Source organism: Geotrypetes seraphini, chromosome 3, assembly GCF_902459505.1.
Source record: "Geotrypetes seraphini chromosome 3, aGeoSer1.1, whole genome shotgun sequence".
In the NCBI taxonomy this organism is placed as follows: domain Eukaryota; kingdom Metazoa; phylum Chordata; class Amphibia; order Gymnophiona; family Dermophiidae; genus Geotrypetes; species Geotrypetes seraphini.
Window position 1 is genome coordinate 324,457,349 of NC_047086.1, and position 25,198 is coordinate 324,482,546.

Below are 25,198 nucleotides of genomic sequence, written 5' to 3' on the forward strand. Positions count from 1 at the left end.
GAGGGCAGGAGGGCCTGGGATCCCTCCTACCCGTATTGTAGTGGGGGGTGGGGGTAGGGGGTCGCCGGGGCCAGGAGGGCTTGGGCTCCCTCCTGGCCAGATCCAGTGGGGGGGGGGGGGTTGCCGGGGCCAGGAGGGTTTGGGCTCCCTCCTGGCCCGATCGTACTCGGCGGGGGGGGGGGGGCACGATCGCCGGGGCAAGAGGGCTTGGGCTCCCTCTTGCCCCGATGTGTGTGGGGATTGGGGGGTTGGGGGGATTCTGTAACTGGTGTTGTTTTTGACAGACACCGGTTACAGAATCCAGCTTTTAGGCGAAGGACTGGCTCCTCCTTCGCCTAAAAGCCCTTGTATTGGACGTTTTGGACTTATGCGTTTTTTTGGTTCATTATGGGGTATAAGTGTAGACGTCGTGGGGGTGTACTTGTAGACGTAGTGGTTGACTAGGCATTTAAACAGCTGAAGATAGAGGCAGGCCATAATCAAAACAAGGACGTTTGTTTTGGTTATGGACACTTTCCCTGCTTCTGCTTTCAACGTTTAAGGCCTTAGGCCAAAAAGGGACTTAGACGTTTTTTTTTATTATGCCCCTCCACGGTTTTTCAGGCCTACATGTCTGGTGCCTATCTTGCCATAAAGCACCTATGTAGGTACGATTCCGGTGCCTTTTATTTAAGCACCAGTAGGTGATTTAACACTGCAGGTTTGTTTTTGTTTTTTTTTGGGGGGGGGTTGCTGTTCTAAATGGTATTTGTTAATTAACTCAGATGCCTATACCTTTTGGTGAGAGTCTATATGACATATTTTTAAGATGGAATGAAGTATGGCTATACATCAGAGACATTATAAGAAGTTTCTGAAGATTTGGGAGCCATTGACAAAATTTTGTAAAGAGTGATTAGTGATTATGCCCTTTGGTCATACACGACTCCCGACTGGTTCAATAGCACTTAGCTGACTAAGCGCTAATATACAGTGTAAAATGACTGCTGAATATTAGTGCCCATATAGAGAATCTGGGGTATACTATGCCAAGCCATTAGTGAACAGATTGCCAACCCAACCATATAGATTCTCTGTGTGCTCAAAATTGTGCACACAGATTTGGGTACATGCCCAATATGCACATACAATTTAATTGCATAATAAGCCAACATGCACTAACAATCAATTATTGGCATTAATTGGCAGCAATCTGGATTTACATGCGCATCCTGCTAAGCGCTGTTCTATAATGGCACGCGTGTACATCTTTTAGTATGCAACTGAAAAGGGGGAGTGGCCATGGGAAGGGCATGGGTGTGTCAGGGGTGCTCATTAAAGATGCCTACAGTGTTATAGAATTTGGAGGATCCGTGCTTAATTTATGCACGAGGATTTATACCGGGTTTCAGTTGTTGTAAATCCTCGCAGCCAAAGTTGGTTGCGGATCCAGACACTATGCACTGTTCTATAAAGAGTGCCCAACTTGGAACACCATTTATAGAACAGAACTCGGCATGTATTTTTTTTCCGGCATTTTCTCAATTTAGAACTATGTGAACACTAGATTAATTCCATTTTGCTTTTGCTTTTTCTGGCCAGGTTGTTGTTCTGACATCATGGTGTCTGCTGAGGGATTCGGTATACTACACACTATCAGTCATCGCACTCATTGTGGTAAGTTCCTGAACATTTCTTCTGTACAGATTTTGTTGCATGACTTCCATCCTTTCTCAATCTGCCCAACATGGTATTCTGGTCGGAGATCTATCTTCATGGGTGGGTCATTTGGATCCAACATAAAAACCATCAGTAAGTGGTTTCAGAATAGCCAACTAGATATTGATTAAAATCACAGAATTGCAGACCCCACCAGAAAATAAAATGTGATGATAAGCACATTGCTTACTGGCTTTCCCATGGCATACTCCTAATTTTCTTGATTAATTACAAAAAGGATTTAAAGATTCAAAGGTTCAGTTTACCTATATAATAAAAGTTTTAACATTTGCAGTCTTCCAGGAACCCATCAAAATTAGGACTGCCAGTGTTCTAAAAGAACACATCTTCCCCCAAAATATCACCTGGATCCAATACGTTCTATTCACTGTATGATTTTTTTAGGACGCCTCAGCCCCACCACTCCACCGCTGTAATAGTTTTGTTACCGCGGGAAGGTTGTGTGGTGCCTCATCATTGGCTGTCCGTTTTTTAGTCAATTTTGTAGCCGTGTGTCACAAATATTCCAAAAGTGTCTTCAAAAAGAAACGTTTTAGTGCAAATGCTAAACCTTATAAAAGTATAAATATTTACTTATCTCAGCCACCTTGGGAGTCAGACCCGACATGTTTCGCACTACAAAAGTGCTGTTTCAAGGGTCTCCCTACGAGATAAAGGAAGAAAGCTAAGATATCCATACATAACCTAGCCTCTCCCCACCTAACTTAAAAAATATATAATCTTCATTTACTCATAAATTTGTTATAAAAGAACTCACCGGGGCTGTCGCTGTCATCCGACGCCTATTTCGTTCTATGTGTGATGACAGCGGCGTTACATTTTTGAACTTGACACTGTAGAGCCACGGGGATTAAACAGCGAAGTAGAATGGGGGGACATTAGAAACATAGAAACATAGAAATAGACGGCAGATAAGGGCCCACGGCCCATCTAGTCTGCCCACCTTAATGTCCCTCCCCTACCTTTGCCCTGTGAAGAGATCCCGTGTGCCGATCCCATTTGGCCTTAAAATCAGGCACGCTGCTGGCCTCAATCACCTGTAGTGGAAGACTATTCCAGCGATCAACCACTCTTTCAGTGAAAAAGAATTTCCTGGTGTCACCTCGTAGTTTCCCGCCCCTGATTTTCAACGGATGCCCTCTTGTTGTCGTGGGACCCTTGAAAAAGAAGATATCTTCCTCCGCCTCGATGCGGCCCTTAAGATACTTGAACGTCTCGATCATGTCCCCCCTCTCTCTGCGCTCCTCGAGCGAGTATAGCTGTAATTTGTCAAGCCGTTTTTCGTATGGTAGATCCTTCAGTCCCGAGACCATCCGGGTGGCCATTCTTTGCACCGACTCCAGTCTCAGCACATCCTTGCGATAATGCAGCCTCCAGAATTGCACACAGTATTCCAGGTGGGGCCTCACCATGGATCTATACAATGGCATAATGACTTCCGCCTTACGACTGACGAAACCCCTTCGTATGCAGCCCATGATTTGTCTTGCCTTGGACGAAGCCTGCTCCACTTGATTGGCAGACTTCATGTCCTCACTGACGATTACCCCCAAGTCTCGTTCTGCTACCGTTTTTGCTAGGATCTCGCCATTAAGGGTATAAGACTTGCATGAATTCTGGCTGCCCAGGTGCATAACTTTGCATTTTTTGGCATTGAAGTTGAGTTGCCATGTCCTAGACCATCGCTCCAGTAGGAGTAGGTCGTGCATCATGTTGTCGGGCACTGAATCTTCGTCTTTTGTGCATTTGCCCACTACATTACTTAGTTTGGCGTCATCGGCGAATAATGTTATTTTACCTCGAAGCCCTTCTGCCAAGTCTCTTATAAAGATGTTGAATAGGATTGGGCCCAAGACTGAGCCCTGTGGTACTCCACTAATCACCTCCGTCATTTCAGAGGGGGTGCCGTTCACCACCACCCTTTGGAGCCTACCTCCAAGCCAGCTCCCAACCCATTTCTTCAATGTGTTACCTAATCCTATAGAACTCATCTTGCTCAGTAACCTGCGGTGTGGTACGCTATCGAATGCTTTGCTAAAGTCCAGGTACACGATGTCCAGGGACTCCCCAATATCCAGCTTCCCCGTTACCCAGTCAAAGAAGCTGATCAGGTTGGATTGGCAGGATCTCCCCTTAGTAAATCCATGTTGTCGGGGATCCCGTAGATTCTCTTCATCCAGGATCTTATCTAATTGGTGTTTGATTAGAGTTTCCATTAGTTTGCTCACTATCGATGTTAGACTCACTGGTCTGTAGTTTGCTGTCTCCATCTTTGAGCCTTTCTTGTGGAGTGGAATGACGTTAGCCGTCCTCCAGTCCAACGGGACGCTGCCTGTACTAAGGGAGAGGTTGAAGAGCGCGGACAGTGGCTCCGCCAAGACATCACTCAGCTCCCTAAGCACCCTGGGGTGCAGGTTGTCCGGCCCCATTGCTTTGTTAACCTTGAGCTTTGACAGCTCACCGTAGACACTGCTGGGCGTAAACTCAAAGTTACTAAACGGGTCAACTGAGCCAACCCTTGTCTTTAGCTGAGGGCCGAGCCCTGGCGCTTCTCGGGTGAAGACTGATAGGTTAAATTCGGGTGGACGTCATCAGGAAGGCAGGGCTATGATATGATTGGACGGGACATTTAAATGGCGCCAGGAGACGCCGCTGTCATCACACATAGAACGAAATAGGCGTCGAATGACAGCGACAGCCCCGGTGAGTTCTTTTATAACAAATTTATGAGTAAATGAAGATTATATATTTTTTAAGTTAGGTGGGGAGAGGCTAGGTTATGTATGGATATCTTAGCTTTCTTCCTTTATCTCGTAGGGAGACCCTTGAAACAGCACTTTTGTAGTGCGAAACATGTCGGGTCTGACTCCCAAGGTGGCTGAGATAAGTAAATATTTATACTTTTATAAGGTTTAGCATTTGCACTAAAACGTTTCTTTTTGAAGACACTTTTGGAATATTTGTGACACACGGCTACAAAATTGACTAAAAAACGGACAGCCAATGATGAGGCACCACACAACCTTCCCGCGGTAACAAAACTATTACAGCGGTGGAGTGGTGGGGCTGAGGCGTCCTAAAAAAATCATACAGTGAATAGAACGTATTGGATCCAGGTGATATTTTGGGGGGAAATGTGTTGATTTCATACTGGACAAAAATCCTACACATAGCAATATAGCCAGTGATAGGAGGCTTTGAGTGTTCTAAAAGAATCATGCATTCCTGAGTGACTGTCAGATTTCCCCCAGATTCTAGTTTAAAAGCTGTTCTGTCTCCTGTTTAAATGGTAGCATCAACAGCTTGGGATCACTCCCGATAAAGTAGAGACCATCATTTAGAAATAGATTTCCCCTTCCCCAAATTATTACCCAGTTCCTAACAAATAAAATCCTTCTTCCTTGCATTAATCATGTCATTCATATATTGAGACTTTGGAGCTTTGACTGCCCCTTGATTCCTCCATGTGGAATGCAGATCTTTTCTGAAAATGCTTAGCCTGGAGGTTCTGGATTTCAACTTTCTGCTTATAGTAGAAGCCTAAATTTGACTTTCAGATTATCCCTCCCACAGTTTCCTATGTCTCTGAAATTCAGATATTCCAATTCAGCTAACCATTCCCCAGCACTGTCTAAAACCATATCTAGGTGATGTGTGAGGTCTGCCACTTGCACGCCAGGCAGGCAAGTGATATAGTGATTTCTTTTCCAGCAGCTAACCAACTACCTACATACCTAATGATCAAATCTCAAACCAAAATAGCCATCTTGACAATTCCCTCCTGGGCAGAAGTCCCTGGAGACACATCTTTGGTAAGAAGGAATACTGCTTCCTCTGGAAGGCAGGTCCTTATTACAGGACCTCTTCTTGCCTCACCAAAGTGATGCTTTCCTTTCAGAGACCTCTCTTCTCCAAGGCAACATAGAGGTGGGACTTCTCTACTATATCCCTTTAGATCTCCTCTATAAATAACTCTTTTTGCCCATCTCTGGAGTTGGATTGGTTCTCTAAGAATCAGGATCTCTTTTCACTGAATGCACACACATGACCTCTCAACCACTGGGACATAATATGTGGAATCCAGTACAAAAGAGTGTCTAGCCCCCAACTTGCTGCTGGACTACTGGTCTGCATGTTAGTAGTGGTAAGTTGTTTAGGGCTCCTTTTACAAAACCTCAGAAGAGCTTCTTACCACAGGCTGGCGAGGTAAATACTCTAACACTCATTCAGTTCCTATGAGCATCAGAGCATTTACCTTGCCGGCCTGCAGTAAGAAGCTCTTCCATGGTTTAATAAAACCCATCATTAGTTATTTAAAGTTGCTAAGGGAGTAAGAATGCCTAAATTTATATAAATGGCCTTAAGATAATTTTGTATATTTTCAATTTGCTTGTCTGACTGAACTACAAATCATTTGATGTTTAGGGTGAATCACTTGCTGCTGAAAGTAACATATGGTGTCAAATTTCCCTTTTGTCCTCCTAAGTGGAATAATTGACCTTAAATTAAGTGATGTGCCTGGGGAGGATAGGAAAGATATTTAATCTAAGGGAAAATATAAGAGTCTCTAAACAATGTAACATCTACCTTTTAATATTCTAGTGCTGTAATAACTAGATTTAAACAGGCAATAAGAATTTAAGACCCTCTGACTAATTTAATATCCATTTTTTTAATGTTCTACAACCATAACAGCTACATTTAAACTTAGGGAAAAGAATATTAGACTTTTTAAACAAGCTATAACTAATTTTTGCTTTTATTTAATAAAGCTTAAGATAGAATAATAATAATAACTTTATTTTTCTATACCGCCATAGTCAAAGTGACTTCTAGGCGGTTCACATAGAAAGAAAGCTGGACAATCAGTGAATTACAGAATGCAAGAAGAAAGATGTTACATAATAAATTGGAGAAACATGGGGAAAGAATACATGAGTTTATTGATATAGGGCTCCTTTTACAAAGCCACGGTGTAGGTTTCTACCATGAACTGGCAAGGTAAATGCTTTGACACTCATAGGCCTGCGGTAAAAACCTCTACCGTGGCTTTGTAAAAGTTGGCGATAATCTGTTTTGATTTTAAGTCACAGCATAACAATGTACAATTACCTTGAGAGGCTTCCTCTGCTCTCAGGGGAAAAAAAGATTAAACCAAAAAAAAAATCCCAGAAACTAAACAAAATTAAAATGTTAGACCTACACAGTCTGGTTTTCAAACAGAAGTTGTAGCATAACTGGTAGCTCAACTGTTCTTTATGACCTGGAGACAGAAGGTCATCACACGTCATCAAAATAGATTTCTGGGCAGATTTCATACTTTCTAAATTCCTACAAAACTACACTGGTATACTGCACATTTGTTCCATCTTTCTCCTAGGGAGGTAAAGTTTCTATATAATATATACTGCAGTGTTCCATCTTTCTTTTCCACTGCATTGACCTCAGCAGCAGAAAGCATTGTGCCTCCTCTGTCTCCCTGGATGATTTTGAAGCTGAAGAAGTGACATGGGAAGCAACACCCTCTTTAGAATTCCTTCAGCACTGTGCCATAAACTGCTTAGCACCAAATGATAAGATGGGTATGACTGACACCTCCCCTCCTCTAAGTCTTATGCCCAGCAAAAGAGAACAGTAATCGTCCCTGCAGCTCCCTGAGCTCCTAAACCTGTCTCCCTCCCATGATAGCACATTATGCTGTCACTATGCCACCTTAACCAGTTCAGATGATTGAAATTTAGTGTAATTTACATAATCACAGATTATATTAGCTCAGGCTCATTATGCAGTCAATCTAACAGCTGCATGAAAATAAAAGACTGTCTTCTTCTTTTTTCTATCTGTCTGTTAGATAACGGAAATGGTGCCTGGCAAATATTCTTATCATGCAGTCACAGCTGAAATCATTTGGCAAACATCAGTTAACCTTGTCTGAATGTGGTTTAGCTTGCAAATCTGCCTGAATGATACATAATGGTTTACAGACGACATAGGGTTGAACTTGTGAGAATGTTGATCATGCTTTCTGTAAAGTAGGATGTTTGATCTTCAAATATTGGTAATATTTATTACATCTTCTTGTCTCCAATGGAGCTGGGCAGCAGGGTATTAATCGTGAGCATTGTGCGGTTTCTCAGTTTGCACCTTTTCTTCAATGACTTGATAAGGAGCACAGTGGCTTAGTAAGGGGGGGTGAGGGAGCTATCTTGAGGGTCCCAGAATTTCTCCTCCTCTCTGCTACCCCCCATCCTTGCTACTCCTCCCCCGCCACTCATCTTCAATTCACCACCACTGTACCTCTAGCAGCAGCTCCAACCTGCTCCTCATACCAGCTTCGGTGCTCCCCTCTGACATCATGTCTAGGTCCCGAGACTAGGAAATGACATCAGAAGGAAAACTGATGCCAGCGTGAGCATCAAGTTAGAGATGCTGCTCGTGCCAGGGAAGCTAACCAGGTATGGGGGAAAGGGAAGGAGAGTGCGCGTAGCAGGGGGGAGGGCAGAGAAGAGGGGGATGCCACCACCCCAGGTACCTCCCACCCTCACTATGCCACTGGAGTATACACTGTAGTTGTTGAAAGCTAGACACAGATATGGTATGTTGAGTTAGTTCTGTAAAAAGCTATCAGATACATCTTGTTTATTGACCATTATTTCTATATATTCAAGACAAGTCAACTTAACACAGCAATCATAATACAGTGGAACCTCGGTTTGCGAGTAACCCGGTTTGCGAGTGTTTTGCAAGACGAGCAAAACACTCAGCAAACTTTTGCCTCGCAAACCGAGCATGTTCCGATATGCGAGCACCTCCCCCCGATCTAACCGGCATCGTACCCCCGAACCGGCATCGCAACCCTCCCCCCCCGTGAACGCCCCCCCCTGCGAGAACCGCATCGCACCCCCGTGCTGAAAGCGGCATTCCCCCGCCCTTCCTCTCAAACACGCTCCTTACCCCTTCTGCTGTTTGTGAGAGTGAAAGCAAGCTTCCGCCTCTTGCCTGCGAAAAAGTTATAAGATCCAGAGTCACAAACACTTTCTGGATTAATTGCTTTTATTGGGATATAGATTTCTTACCAAATAGTTTAAAAAATAGTTCCAGAGAAACAGCAGAACAAAACATCTTCTCACATCTGGTCAGACTAGCTTCAATTCCATTTAAAATTCAAATCAGATTTTGAGTTCAAAACTAAACACTCTTCTTTCTGCTATCATAGTTCCACCATTTAGCAGGCTTTAGTCTGACCTACTCAGGCTGAGCAAAACTCACATTCTTACAAGGACAGGCCAATTAACTTTCTCCCAGACTTTTGCCTTTCTCTAAATTTCTTTATAGGTCAATGTAGGCACTACCTGAAAATCACCATTGAGTTTTTAATACAAGACCAATTTCAATGGCTTTGGGATCATCCACCCTCAATGATCAGTTATCAATGATCCCTCCCCAAAATCCTATTCAGGCTTTTAATAATTCAAAGTCCTCTGTAATGTTATACTTCCTACAGCTTTAAATTATTCACTATCCTTTCTGCTTTTGAAGGCTTTCTCTGCCCTGCATTTTCACATTGCTGTAAAGTTACAAATAGTTCTTGTTCTCCTTCATTGAAAAACAATGGCCTGAGTTTTATGCTCTTTCCTGAATGAGCAGCTTCAGCAAATGCTAGAAAACACAGTCTTTACTCTGTCAGGACATTCCTAGAACAATGCTTGGTTAATTGCTTCAAGCTTTAGGCTTCTGTTTTCCAGCAACTCAGGTTAACCACAGCTTTGACTATTACCACAATGTTTTCCCCTTTAGCAAACTTTTAAACATTTATTCATTATCAATTTCCATCTGGCTCTCAGAAGGTAAGTAATCTAAATTGACTTCAGAAAACTCCATGAGCTCTTCCTGACTCATAGTCCCATCACTTTCAGAGGAGTCTGACATGATATCCTCATGCATTTCAATTTCAGGATATTCCCACTTAAACTCATGTAGCTGTCTGACCTGTTTTCCTCCTGGAGCTGTGCTTCTTCTCTCCACCAAATGTGGTCTGACTTCAGACTTCACCTTCAGAGTTTGCCCATTGCTGCTCGCTGTTCCTCCCCTTTGCCTTCCTTTACTAGGAATGTGGAAGCTAGCAACAGGTGTGAACTTTTCCTTAATTGACTGACTCCTGAGAGTTGTGTGCCTGTTTAAACTTGCTCCTGCTTGTAGCACTGTGTGTCCTGGTTACAAGTAATTCCTGAATTTATGTTTCTTGGCTTTAAGGTTCCTACTTGTGCTGACTTTGTCCCACTGGGCCCTGGCCTAGGAAAAGATAAATTGTTAACTGGTTGCTTAGGAGCACTTTTCAAAGTATTTTCTTTGTGCCCCTTTCTGCCTCCCCCAGCTCTAGGTTTGTGTTTGTCAGGGCATTGGGTCAATTTAGGTGCTATTTCATATGCAACTGACTTCTCTAGGTTTCCACCGGAACTTACAGGGACTTCCCTGTGATAATACCAAGTCTAAATGACAAATTTACCATATATTAAAATGTATGTTAGAATTGGCACATTTTTACAAACTCCACCCAAAATTGCTTCAGACTGCACAGCTCTGTGCCTAATGTAGCATCTAGAGTCCCTAGTTCTTGTGAACTACCACTGATAATGAAATGAAACAATGGAGTCAGAGGTCCAGCTTGTGGTGATTTTATTTACTGCATATATTTCTGTATCACGGATGGAGTCTAAAAGACAGGCAGGTGAAGTGTTCTATAACAGTGCATCCATATGCACACACAGGGCTGTCTCAAGGGACTGTGCTGCCTTGAGCTAACTTTTGCACTGGGAGCCCCTCCTCCTGCCCCAACCTGTGATCCAGTATCTCCCCCTCGTTCTCAAGTCTCACCTTCCTACTGGAGCAGGTGAGGTACTGGCTCAGGGCACTGATGGTAAAAGGTACCAAAATCCCCACCTGGCATCTGTCCCTCTAGAAGTTTGAAGGTAGACCAGATGGGAATTTTGGCATCCTTTATCACTGGCGCCCTGGGCCAGGGCCTTACCTGGTCCATAGGTTGAGCCAGTCCTGTTTACACATCCCTTGCACATGTAAATTTTAGTAAAATTAGAATGTACATGTGTAAAAGCCCTATGCACTGTTCTGTAAGGGTGAATGCAAGTGCTACAGCAGGTAACTACAAGGTGGTGTACATAAGGGTGGTAGGGAAAAGAAAAGAAGGTACCAAGCCTCGAGGCAAAGCAGAACAAACAAAAAGTTGGATTTGACATCTCCAGTGCCTCTTTTTCTTTGTTCTACATATGGGTGGGACATGGGTGGGCAGTGGCGTAGCAAGGGTGAGTGGCGCCCCTTTCCACATTCTTCTCCATCCCCCTGTTCCTTCTCAACCTCCTCCCACCCCCCAGCCACATGTGCGCCCCTTCCTTTCCTGGGTACCTCATTAACTATCCCAGCATGAGCAGCATTAAGAACTTGCTGCCTGCGTTGTGTCAGTTCTCTCTCTGATGTCATTTCCTAGGCGTTAGACCTGGAAGTGATGTCAGAGAAAGCCACCACCGACGTGGGCAGCAAGTTCGTGATACTGCTCACGCCGGGAAAATTAAAGAGGTATGAGGGAAGGGAAGGGACACACGTGTGCAGCGGGGGGAGGGGGCAGGAAGGAGGAGGGGGCAGAGAGCAGAAGGGGTGCTAATGCCTCTACCAAGATGGTGCCTGGGGAGGATCACCCCCCCTTACTACACCACTGTGGGGTAAGGGCAGGGCTCCTATTTACATGTAGATCTTATAGAAATCTGTAAGTTACGTGTGCCCTTGCCACATTTAGGTGCTCTGCAGTGACACCAGGTCGATTGCTGGTATTTCTGAAGACACCAAAATAGTTCTTAGTGCTATTGACCCTCCTCTTCAACTAAAAAGCTGCTGAATAGTCATTGTACTATCCTAATGTATAATCATTGTGCTGTCCTAAAGTTGCTGTCCAAATGTATTCCACTGTGAATGTTGGCTTGTAACCCGTTCTGAGCTAATGGGAGGACGGGATAGAAATCGAATTAAATAAATATTCAAGTCCTAGCGACTTGATGGACATCATCGAGTTTTCATGGCAGAATACAGAGGTAGATGTCTGGGCCTTCTGCACAGTATAAATTCAGTGTCGCTGTTGCATCAAATGCAATCCTCTGCCTCCAACACTGCCCATCTGCTGCTGCCCAGATGGATTGTGCCTCATTAGTGTGACATCTCCGCTGAAACCTGTCCGCCTTAGGAGGCCCTGCTGGTAGTGAAACTACCGATGGTATAGCTTTCAACTTCACAGATGCGCACAAGCCCCAGGGGCACGAGAAGCCCATGCAACCATGTAACCAAATAGCAGGCACCCCAATACCAGGTTATGCTAGTATTCTGTAAAGACATCTGGGCGCCCAGGAGTTGTGAAAGAATACGTTCCTCTTGTGCATTATTAGAGATGTCTAAATAGAGGTGCTCACATATAGAATTGCCCCCTTATATATCCAACGGATTCAGAATGCCGCGGCCAAGCTCATCTTCGCTAAAAGTAAATTTGACCATGTCTCCCCGCTCCTGGACAAGCTCCACTGGCTTCCGATAATCGCCAGGGTCCACTATAAATGCGCCTGTTTAACTTTCAAAATCCTATATGGTATCCTCCCTCCCTTTATCCCTCTTTCTTGGAATTCCTCAAACCCTAATACCACCAGATCCTCCCACAAATTAAAACTATCCTTCCCCTCGCTAAAAGGCATTTCCCACACAGGAAAGCTAGGGACCTCCCTCCACTTCAAAATCACTGAGCTCTGGAACAACCTTACCTCCCATCTTTGGAACTTGAGCGCTCTCCAAGTTTTCCGCAAACATCTGAAAATCTGGCTTTTCTCAAAAAATGTAAGTCTCCCTCCAACTTAGGAATCAAGGAAACTCTTATATCTTGGCATCCCAAGTCCTCTAAATTTTCTTCACACTTCTACCTCTAACTCTCTGTTGTAGTTCCTTCCTATTTCTCCTATTATAAATCGCGTCAAGCTCTACGAACGTGGAGATGATGCGGTATACAAGCCTAAGGATTAGATTAGATTAGATTATAGGATTTGAAAATGTGTATCTCTGTAGGCGGGACAAGAAAAAATATTACTCTCCTAAAGTTTTGCTTCATGTGGTGACTCTGTCGTATAAAATCTATATCAAATCACAACAATCTGATACTAATGGAAGTATAGTAGAAAGGGAAAAGAAGAAAACATACCGGCCACACATCATCCAGGAGAAAACGGTACCCATCCTTAACTCATGAGTTAGGGCTAAAGTTGGTAGTAGTGACAGTTGAGAACATCCAGGAGAAGATACCATCCCTTGTGCAAAAATAGACCATGGCGAATGTGTCCATGGACTCACTGCAGTACAGAAATTAATGAAATTTAAGAAGACTAAAAATGGTTAAGAGAAAACCTGAAGAAAAAAGGAGATAATGGACTGCTATGCCACAAACCTTGTATTTGTATGTAGAGGTAATGGAAGTGTTACAATGAAAGAGTTCTGATGATGACATGCATTCAGTGGCGTAGCAAGGGTAAGAGGCGCCTAGGGTGGTGGCACCCCTCCCCTCTTCCACTCCCACCCCATCTGCTCCTTCCATGCCCCCTTCTGCCATGCGCACACCCCTTCCTCCTTACCTCTTTAACATTCCCAGCACGAGCAGCAACCCCAACCTGCTCCTCGGGCTGGCGTTAGCTCATCCTCTCATGTCACTTCCCAGACATGGGTCCAGGAAGTGACATCAGAGGAAGAGCTGACGCTGGCACAAGTAGCAGGTTGGGCTTGCTGCTCATGGTGGGAACGTTAAAGAGGTATGGGAGAAGGAAAGATTCACACACGTACGGTAGTGGGGCGGGGGGTGGAGAGGAGGATGGGTGCCACTGCCCCCACCAAGATGGCGGCCAGGGCAGACCGCCCCCCCTTTCACTATGCCACTACATGCACTCACTCTCTAATTCAGTGGTCTTCGCTCATTTGGATCCAAAAGAGTTGAAGGAGAGCTTCCAATATCTTCTCAAGTGGGGCCATGACACTGTTGACCAGTATCTCAATAACATCCGTTTCCACCAGCCTACTTTTCATTGAGGAGTATCCATAAGGGGGGGGGGGAACATTTCCAAATACATTCTCTATGTCTTGTTCTTCACGCATTTGGCTCTTCCCTCATCCAATTCCCCCTTACTGTCATGAACTTGGTTAAAGAGACAGATAGTAGCAGAAAAAAAAACCCTCAGAAAGATGATGGCGGCTGCCTCAAAGGTCTCCATTGGCCCCTAGGCCTTGCATTAAACGGCATACACAGCTGTGCATGTAATTATAGAACAGTAACCATTTATCTGTAACTTAGGCCCTCTTTTACTAAGCCGCAGCAGTGGTTTCTACCGATGCCCAGGGCGCTAAATGCTCCAACACTCATAGGAATTCTATGAGCATCAGAGTAGCGTTGGAGCATTAAGCGCCCTGGGCTGCGATAGAAACCTCTGCTGCAGCTTAGTAAAAGGGGGGGTTAATTACTTAATTTGCGCAATCAATGATTACAAAGACTAGGGGACACTTGAGACCCCAGGTCTTAAAACTGGAAGCCGCTTTTGTATTAAGATTTCCATGTAAATGTTTGGTTAATTTTAAAGGAGCAAGATATATTTTCTTTGATTCTTCGCAGCTATCTAGGTTTAATGTGGATAATGATGTGGTGACAGCAAGTACCCCTATCAATAGACAAGAACAAAGCTCATAATTTAATATTAGGCTTACTTCAGGAAGTCCGTCTGAATGCCTTAAGAGTTTTCTTATAAATGTTGCTCCGATTTATTAGGATTACTCCTCCTTTAAGTATTATTGTGGGCTAACAAACAGTTAAACTATATATTCGTTTCCTTATTTTTCTTTATTGCCTATTTACTATTATTGTAGATACTGTTGATTTCAATATGATTTTTGTTATCATGAAAATGTGAAACTTAATAAAGAGAATATTTTAAAAAAAAAACCAAAAAAAGACTAGGGGACACTCAATGAAGTTACAGGGAAATACTCTTAAAACCAATAGGAGGAATTTTTTTTTTTCACTCAGAGAATAGTTAAGCTCTGGAACGCGTTGCCAGAGGATGTGGTAAGAGCGGATAGCGTAGCTGGTTTTAAGAAAGGCTTGGATAAGTTCCTGGAGGAAAAATCCATAATCTGTTATTGAGAAAGACACAGGGGAAGCCACTGCTTGCCCTGTATCGGTAGCATGGAATATCGCTACACCTTGGGTTTTGGCCAGGTACTAGTGACCTGGATTGGCCACTGTGAGAACAGGCTACTGTGCTTGATGGACCATTGGTCTGACCCAGTAAGGCTATTCTTATGTTCTTAATTTGACACTGATTTGCAGTTACATGCCTAAGTGAGTTATGATTCTATTCACGATCCATTTTAGCAAAATGGTGTTCAGTGAAAAAGATAAGTTGCAATAATTTGTGTGCCAGAGTAATGCATAGGGTACAAACAGTTTGTTAAGGGAGTTTCCTAATAAAGGTTGGACTAATGTATTTTCAAAGCTTATACTAAGGGCTCCTTTTCCTAGGTCAGGGGTAGGCAATTCCGGTCCTCGAGAGCCGGAGCCAGGTCAGATTTTCAGGATATCCACAATGAATATGTTCGAGATGGATTTGCATGCACTGCCTCCTTGAGATACAAATCTATCTCATGTATATTTATTGTGGATATCCTGAAAACCTGACCTGGCTCCAGCTCTCGAGGACTGGAATTGCCTACCCCTGTCCTAGGGTGTTCTAACAATTACTACATGCTAAATGCTAAGAAGCCCATAGGAATAAAGTGAACTTCTTAGTTTTTAGCATTCACTAGTACTTAGTGCACCTTAATAAAAGGTAGGGTTACCCGATGTTCCATTTGGAAAATCCAGCCCCCCTAGACCCGCCCCCAGGCCTGCCCAGTTCCACCCATCCCCCCCCCGTCACGCTCCAGTCCCCCCCCCCCCCACTGCCTGCTCTCATCGGGCAGGACATCTGCAGATGTGATGCGATGCGATGTGGATGAAAGTGCCGGGTTTTGGAAAAGCCGTCCAGACCCTCGGACATGACCTCAAAAGGAGAACGTGTCCAGGGAAATCCAGACGTCTGGCAACCCTAGTAAAAGGAGCCCTAACTGTTTAAACAATTGCAAAATATTTTAAAACTGTTTAAGGGGTCCTGTTTTTTTCCAGACACCATGTATTAAGTGTGCGTGTAAATTGTCTAGCACAGTGGTTCTTAAACCTCTCCTGGGGGACCCCCCCCCCCCCCGCCAGTCGGGTTTTCAAGAGATCTTTACTGAATATGCATGAGGCAGATTTGCATATAATAGAGGTGACAGCCATGCAAATCTGCCTCGTGCATATTCATTAGGAACAGGGTTGCCAGATTTCATCTTTTTAAAAAAGAAGACACATGGCCCTGCAATATTCCGCCCCAGCCCGCCTCATTCTGCCCCCCAGCTCCACCCCCCACTCAAACTTCCTGCCTCCTTCCCTGAAGTCTGGACGACTTCATGCGTGAATATCAGTGCAGTGACATCACACGCACGCGCACCTGCGAAGGATGTTGTCACGTCGATGTCCACGCATGCTCAAAGGGCCTTCAGATGTGGCCCCAGGCTGGGGGACTTCCAAAAACCCGGACAAACTTCTGGGTTTTGAAATCCCTCCAGGCACCCAGACAGTCCTCTAAAAAGAAGACATGTCTAGGTTTTCCTGGAAGGCTGGTAACCCTAATTAGGGGTATCTTGAAAACCCAGCTGGTTGAAACCTCAGGCCTGGTTTAAGAATCACTGGTCTAGCACATAACTGCAAAAGGGGCATTCATGTATAAGAGGAATGGGTAGATCATGGGAATTCTGACTGTGCTAGTTAGAACGCTATTGGTTAAGCATGCAAGGGCTTGCATTTCATTGCGGGCATTTATGCCTATGCACTGTACACCGTCAAAAGCGCGCGGGACATTGGCATGCCAACAATCCCTCTTTGACATTTAGGCACAGGACAAATGCACACTGCCGCTTCTGCCGGTTTGAAGCCTTTCCATTTGCATTCTGAGGGGGGGCAACCACCCCTCCCCCAGTACACTGAAAATTTCCGTTCTTCGCTCTTCGGGATTTTTTTCAGTGTAGTGGGGGATGGTTGCCCCCCACACACACACACCTCTTCCCAGCGGGAGCGCGAGAAGTTGTTAGTGTAGTGGGGGGTTCCCCCCTACCCCCTCAGGGCACAAAGGGAAATGCATAGAAGTGGCGGCGTGTAGTTCTCCTGTGCGCAGATGTTGGGGCAGGATTGTCAGCGCGCCAATGTCCTGCGCGCTTTTGACGGGTCACCCCTGTACACAAACATGGTATAAATGGTTGTCCCTATAATGTTGGCACATATCTGCTGACTTATGCTGTCATGCACTTAATTTCCATTATAGAATTTGCACCTCATGTCCAAAATGTTAACATGTAACTATAGGCAACCTTTATAGAAATGACCCCTCAATGCCCACACCCTCACTAACACTCACTTTTCCATATAATTCACGATATTAGATCTAGCTGTTCCACAAACCAAGGCTGTTCTTGGCCACTAATTTCTCACAGGTACTCTGCAGTGGTAATTATGAAAAAGTCTAATTTATACTTTCATCACATAAAGCGTTTTTTGTCTCCACAGTTTATCTATGATGAGAAGGTTTCTTGGTAAGTAATAACATGCTTAGTTCTCTTAATTATTGTTTTATCCTTTTGCTTCTGTTATGCAGGAAATTGCATACAGTGGAAAGGTCTGGGTTAGTGGATTAGTCAGAGATGAGATATGGGGAGAGATTTTCGGTAGTTAGGATCCACTGGGGCCTCTTTCACATTCTGCTGTCTTTTTAAAAAAAAAAAGTACATTTTGCAAGAGGAGTTATGACTCACTGGTCTACACAAAAATTATAGAACCATTCCTAAAGTATTGAAGAATAAGAAATCAAAAAGTCTTGATTTCATTTGTCTGCATACTCTTTGTCATAGCAAACCCAAATTTGCTAGCTTTCCCCCTCCTTAAATATCCACACAAATGTATTCTGAACTATCAGCCTGTTATTTATATATTTTTCAACCAATTCTGCTGACTGATTTTGTTAAGAGCAGAGGAAGATTTGATTGCTCCTTAGATAGCGCCAGGTCTTAATCACTGGTTCAGCTAGATTGATTTTGTTAGATGTTCTGCCTATTTTGAAAGGATCCTAAGACTTGTTTTCCTTTCACATTTCACTTCTTGATCTCCCTCTCGTGGTGACTTGGATACATAGCTACTAAAGAATATTTGTTCCTTGATTTTGATTCTTGTGTGTCCTTGTGTCAGTAGCAATGTATATTTCTATACAAGTGTGCTTGCTTGGTTGTTGTAATTATAATGTAATTTTTTTTTTTAATGCACTTGCACAAACAAATTAACTTCATTTCCAAAATTGTCTTAAAAAGGCCTCTAACAAGTTAAATCTATAGAGCCCTTCTGTGTCTAGTAAGAGTAGGTAAAATAATTTAAATATTCTTGGATGAAGATTCAAGCTGTTGCTGTTCTATCAAGTGAATTTGAAGCAAAGGTCTAAACATGCTGAACACAGAGCTGTTAAAAGAACACTTGGATAAAGTTTTTCAAATATACAGACTGAGGGAAAGGTACAAAAAAAAAAAAAAATCCATATCTTTGAATATCTTTTGGAGCATTGTGAGGTCCATCGTTATAAAATGGAAACAGTTTGGCACCACCAAGACACCTCTTCAATCAAGCCATTCCTTCAAAGTCAGTAGCCATGGGTTGAGGAAGCTGTCAAGCCTAAAATTACTTTAAAAGAATTATGGAGTTTTCTAGCTGAGATTAGGGAAAATGGGAAAACATATAATGATATAGCTCCATACCTACAAAATGCATTGCCCCAGTAACCTTATGAGTGGTCATACTCTGGTACTACTTGATTCTTTAAATATAACTGTTCACCACCATTAGACCCATAGTACAAGTTTTTATCCAGATAGCTAAATCCAGGCATATATTTGTCTTGTGAACTCTCAATACATTCAGTACTATTCCTGGTCAGGAACATATGGAATTATTAATATTGCCTACTTTGGGAAGCAAACTCTTTCTTCAGATCGCTTGCCTCAATATTTTGTCAGCATAATTTTAATATCAGAGGGATTCATAGAATGGAAGTGGAATTTTCTTTCTTTGAAAACATAAAAACCTCATATGTTGGAGGCTATGATTCTGTGTATACCCGAATATTAAGGGTGGGAGATGAGGAAGCAATAAAGAGAAGATTCCAGATACCACAGAAAGTTTCGTCACCAGGAGCAAATACAGGGGTCCTTTTACTAAGACGTGCTAACCGATTTATTGCACGCTAACTGATTTAGTTCACCCTAAAGATTAGCACTCGCTAAATGCTAAGGCAACCATAGAATATAATGGGTGTCTTAGCATTTAGCGTGCGCTAAATCGGACCCCATAGTGAAGCCAACTTATCAGAGCTACTTTAAAACATTTTTGTTTAAGGCTTAGAAGTCTTTATTAACTCTTGCAAACACAACTACAAAGTTGCAGTAAAAACTTATGGCAGAACTTCTCAAACTGTGGGCTCACCAGTGGGCTCATAAGAACATAAGCAATGCCTCCGCTGGGTCAGACACGAAGTCCATCGCGCCCAGCAGTCCGCTCACGTGGCGGCCCAACAGATCCAGGACCTGTGCAGTAAACCTCTTATCTATACCCCTCTGTCCCCTTTTCCAGCAGGAAATTGCCCAATCCTTTCTTGAACCCCAGTACCGTACTCTGCCCTATTACGTCCTCTGGAAGCGCATTCCAGGTGTCCACCATACGCTGGGTAAGGAAGAACTTCCTAGCATTCATTTTGAATCTGTCCCCTTTCAACTTTTCCGAATGCCCTCTTGTTCTTTTATTTTTCAAAAGTTTGAAGAGTCTGTCCCTCTCTACTCTCTCTATGCCCTTCATCATCATTCTGTACCTTGGGCAAGGCTCCCCAACATTTTCGGGAGCAGGAGGGGTGCCAGGACCCTCCTCCTCCTTCTACGCACCGCCACAATCTTCGGGAACAAGAGGAAACTCCTCCTGCTCCTACTCTACTGGCTGATGCCGCCCAATAGCGGCCTTAGGTCCCGCCCTGGCGCATCATCTGATGCACAGGGAGAGGCCTAAGGCACTGATTGGCTTAGGCGCCTCAGCCAATCAGGGACTTCCTTAGGGAGGAGTCTAAAGAAGTCCCTGATTGGCCAAAACAATGTTGAGTATCTTAATTTTCTGTAACTGACAACCTTAAAAGTAAGAAATCAGAATATGAGCCGGGCCCAGTTCTGACCTACTGCAGCTACATTTTTCATTTGCAAGAATTATTTAACTTGGCAACATAGTGTGGATATGTTCTACTGTGCAATTTTATCCCAATCGTTAATTATATTAAGTTTGTCATAATTGTTTTGCGCCAACTTTTCAGTTTCCAGGTTGCCATCGAAATGTTGACAAGAGTATCCTGTCATCTTACTTTAATCTGAGTATGATCCAGGATTTATTTTAAATAGAAAACAGCCCTTCTGTTTTGCTTTCTCAGAGAGCCACAGAACTACCTAGCCATCTTATTAGCAATATTTATTTTCCACTTCTTAGTGAAGAACAGTTGGAGCCAAGGAAGCAGTAGAACAGATCAAGCACTTCTAGACACTGACTTATCATTTCACTTGTACAGTTTTGAAAAAACCACCAATACTTAATCTAAACAACCTTTTTTGGCTCTATAAAAAGACAACATGGGGAACCAAATTATAACATAACATAAAAATCCATTTCTAAACCGCAGCTACCGAAAAGTTCTATGCGGTGTACAAAAGTTTAGCTAATAATACAAATCATGAAGAGAATCGAGTAATCAAGGGCCAAGAAACTTCAAAAATGAAAAGGTTTTTAGGTGTCTCCTAAACTGTAAGTAAGAGATAGACACCAATAACAATCATTTAAAATCTTTATCCCAAAATGCTGCCTGGAAGGAGAGAATTCTATTATGATATCTTTTAAATCGACAGCCCTTGACGGGTGGAAAAATGAAAAAAGCTTTAGTACTTCGAGGGCAGTGTTGAGGAGAGTGATAAAACAGTTCTATCAAATAGGATGGAGCTTGGCCTGACAACACTTTATAATAAATGCAACCGAGCTTAAATATGACCCTCACCTCTACAGGCAACCAGTTTTCAACATACAGTCAGTAGTTAAGGGCAAATGACTCAAGTTCTTCTGCCCTTTAATGTTCCTGTCCAGAGTCTTCATTGTAATGACTTGCCTGTTCTAAATCCAGGGTTCCAGGTATGTTATAATACAGGTAGTTCAGTTATTTCCCTGCCCTAGAAGGCTTGACAGTAGAAGGTTATTAACTCACCCCCTCTTTTACTAAGGTGTGCTATGCTTTTTAGCACATGGTAAATATTAGCACGTGCTAAACAGTGTCACAAGGAGCTGAAGTGGGATTTGAATCCTGGCTACCCTGGTTCCCAGCCTACTGCTCTAACTATAATGCAACTCTTTCACTTACACATTGGGGCAATCCAATAATATACCCCAAAAGATAGGCTCCAAAACAATGAGCGGTATTCATGAGTTCTATACTAAAATGCAAATTCCAAAACAGAATGCTAGCATAAGTCAGCATTTACTTGCCAACATTTAGGTGTGGCTACATATACCACACAGGTGTAAAAGTGTACACTTAAATGCAGCGCTTTAGCGCATAAATAATGTTTTTCTATAATATGTGAATAAACAAAAACTGCAGACAATGTACACGATGCAGGCAAAAATTTATTATCCCAAAATAAAATGCAGTAATATAAAAACTTTATTACCAACCAAGGGACCCAACATGGTCCGTGTTTCGGACAAACACCTTCATCAGGGGTCCATGGTAAATAAGGAATAAAGTATACCGCAAAAAATGAAGATAACAACAATTGCCTGTATATTAAATCTGCCGAAAGTGCTGCCAAAAATGAAGTCACTCAACGTTGAGTGACTTCATTTTTGTCCAAAACACGGACCGTGTTAGGTCCCTTGGTTGGTAATAAAGGTTTTTATATTACTGCATTTTATTTTGGGATAATAAATTTTTGCCTGCATCGTGTACATTGTCTGCAGTTTTTGTTTGTCCTCCTGCTTCGCTGTTTATTCTGCAGATCTGGTTGGATTTCTTTTTGTTGTTTTCTATAATATGTGCCCCGCCCACATAAACAGTTCCTTGCATTTGCATGCTGATCACCAAGTACCTCTTACCCCAGATTTATGTCCTCTCTCAGTCTCCTCTTTTCAAGGGAGAAGAGGTCCAGTTTCTCCAATCTCTCACTGAACAGCAATTCCTCCAGCCCCTTAACCATTTTAGTCGCTCTTCTCTGGACCCTTTTGAGTAGTACCGTGTCCTTCTTCATGTATGGCAACCAGTGCTGGAAGCAGTACTCCAGGTGAGGGCGCACCATGGCCCGGTACAGAATCATGATAATCTTCTCCAATCTGTTCGTGATCCCCTTCTTTATCATTCCTAGCATTCTGTTCGCCCTTTTCACCACCACCGCACATTGCGTGGACGGCTTCATCGACTTGTCAATCAGAACTCCCAAGTCTCTTTCCTGGGAGGTCTCTCCAAATACCGCCCCGGACATCCTGTATTTGTGCATGAGATTTTTGTTCCCGACATGCATCACTTTATACTTATCCACGTTGAACCTCATTTGCCATGTCAATGCCCATTTCTCAAGCTTGATTATGTCACGTTGCAGATCTTCGCAATCCCCCTGTGTCTTCACTACTCTGAATAACTTCGTATCATCTGCAAATTTAATCACCTCACTCGTCGTACCAATTTCCAGGTCATTTATAAATATGTTGAAGAGCACGGGTCCAAGCACCTAACCCTGTGGCACTTCACTCGTGACGCTTTTCCAGTCCGAGTATTGTCCATTTACCCCCACTCTCTGTTTCCTATCCGCCAACCAGTTTTTTATTCATATGAGTATTTCACCCTCGATTCCATGGCTCGCAATTTTTCAAAGTAGTCATTCTTCCGGGACCTTGTCAAATGCGTTCTGAAAATTCAGATATGCAATGTCGACCGAGTTACCCTTATCTATCTGCCTGTTTACTCCCTCGAAGAAGTGCAGCAAGTTCGTCAAACAAGATCTGCCTTTGCTGAAACCGTGCTGGCTGGTCCTCATCAGACCTCATCAGATCTCCCCTCAAACCTTTTTTGAAGATCGGCGTAACATTCACCACCTTCCAGTCTTCCAGAAATTGAATTCCACTAAGTTGACCATCCTTGCCCTCCCCCCACCTGAAGGCCCTCCCTAGACCTACCTTTAAATTCCCTAGTGGTCTAGTGGCCTCTTCCAGGGGAGGAGCAATAGCCAAGTTGCTTCTTCCCTCCTCCTCCCCCCTCCCCAGTTCTTCATTCAAATTGGCTACTGAGATTTCCCACTGCAGGCTCACGAGACTGCTGCTGGAGGACCCAGCAGCCATATTGAGATTGGGATCAGTATTAGCTCCAGTCTCAAAATGATAGCTGGGACCTTCCAAAGCAGTCTGAGCAGCCATTTTGACTGAGGAACTGTCAGAGGCAGAAGCAACTGGAGATCCCCTGTCCAGAGGAGGTCACTAGACCACCAGGGTATTTAAAAGTAGGTCCCAGGGAGAGCCTTTGGGTGATGAAAGGGCAGAAGGGTTGTGATCGGATGGTGGTCCTGGCCCAGTGGGACTTGCTTTCTGCCAGTGCTTCTGGTGGGGGGGGGGGGGGGCATGTAGAGACTGATCACAAGAGTTTCAGTTTCAGCTGAAAATTCACTGGTACCAAAAATGAAACTTTGTTAGCCTCTACTACACTGAATATATCAGAGAACCCCTCCTAAACATTTGGGCCCTAGGCGCTCTTCTGATTTGCCCGTGCCTTAATTCTGCTCTGTCCATAATGTGTAGTGCTCACCCATGTTGACCTCAGGCCTCACCATAATATCAATTCTGGCTATATAGCAAAGATGCCTGATCAAACTCTTTCCTAAAACATTCTCACTGTCATACCTTGGTTCTATAAAACCAAGTCAAAATTGCAAGGAAGCAAACCTATGCTGAAAAATTGATGTAAATGAAGTCTGAACTATTCCACCCAGGAGTCCTGGAGGGTTTATGTCAGGTTAAGTCAACCTTCCCTGACCTAGAAACAGAGGATGAAAATTTGGGATCAAAATTAAAACTATTCCATTATTTTTACTGCTATAAACTCAATATTAACTATAGCATTATTTTCTTTATGTGTGCCTTTGGCTAAATTTCTTTTTATTAGTAAGACTGTAGCATGCAAATCAAAGCTTATAAGGGGTATTTTATGCCAGTTCTATTCAAAAGAAGTAAAATATTGTTCAGTTAAGGCGATCCTGTGGCTGTCTTCTTTTCTGTAATTTGTTGTTTGTTTGTTTTTTGTTTGTATGGGTTTGTTCACAGGTGGGAGTCTGTGATCCTAGTAATGATGTACAGCATCTATATTCTCATCATGAAGTAAGTGAAAGCTGCATTTTCTGTCCCAGGGGTGGGGTGATCACTGTTGTATAGTTTTCTATACTGAAAAGGGTAACTGGTATAAAAACGCTACAGGACCCTTTTACTAACCTGCGGTAAGCACTAAATCATGTTTACCACAGGTTAACATGCACTACCACAGGGCACACTCAGGCATCCCACAGTAGTTTTGGAATGCACTGGGGTATACACTGGGGGCATGTTTGAGGGGTGGAAAGTGGTGTGGCTATGCTAATTGGTTAGTGTGTGGGCATTGCCATGCACTAATTGATTAGGGAAGGACTAGTGCACGAGCTCTTACCACTTACAAAATAGGTGGTGAGAGCTCCCGCACTAATGGAGAAATTTGCACATGGCCATTATCGGAAAATAGAAAAATCTGCCTTTTACTGACAGCACTAAGGGCTCCTTTTACTAAGCTGTGCTAGCAGTTATAGCGCGTGGTACAATGCCGTGCGCACTAGATGCTAATGCCTCCGTAGAGCTGGCGTTAGTTTTTCCACGTAACGCGGGGGTTAGCGCACGCTAATCTTCAGCGCATGCTAAAAACGCTACCGCAGCTTAATAAAAGGAGCCCTAAGAGTAGTCTTAGCATGTGAGAAAGTCCTGCATTGGGACAACCACAAGCCACTTTGTAGTGCTGCTTGGTAAAAGGACCCCTACGGTATGTTTTATATCTTTGGATCTTTTTTCTGACTTCCCCCTTTTTAGGATTTCAGACAGACTCAGGACTAAGGGGCCATTTTACTAAGCTTTATCAAGCGGTAACAAAGCAAAAATGGCCTAATATAGGATGCACTAAACCAGGGATCTCAAAGTCCCTCCTCG

General features: G+C 43.4%; 1 protein-coding gene across 1 annotated transcript in view; it reads left to right on the top strand.

Annotated features, from left to right (window-relative positions):
- Positions 1 to 25,198, top strand: part of SLC24A3 (solute carrier family 24 member 3) — a 560,288-nt gene that overhangs the window by 440,299 nt on the left and 94,791 nt on the right. Inside the window, exons 7-9 of the mRNA XM_033939286.1 lie at positions 1,582 to 1,656; positions 17,441 to 17,466; positions 24,296 to 24,349. Coding sequence (XP_033795177.1) covers positions 1,582 to 1,656; positions 17,441 to 17,466; positions 24,296 to 24,349 — 155 coding nt within the window. The remainder of the gene's footprint in view (positions 1 to 1,581; positions 1,657 to 17,440; positions 17,467 to 24,295; positions 24,350 to 25,198) is intronic.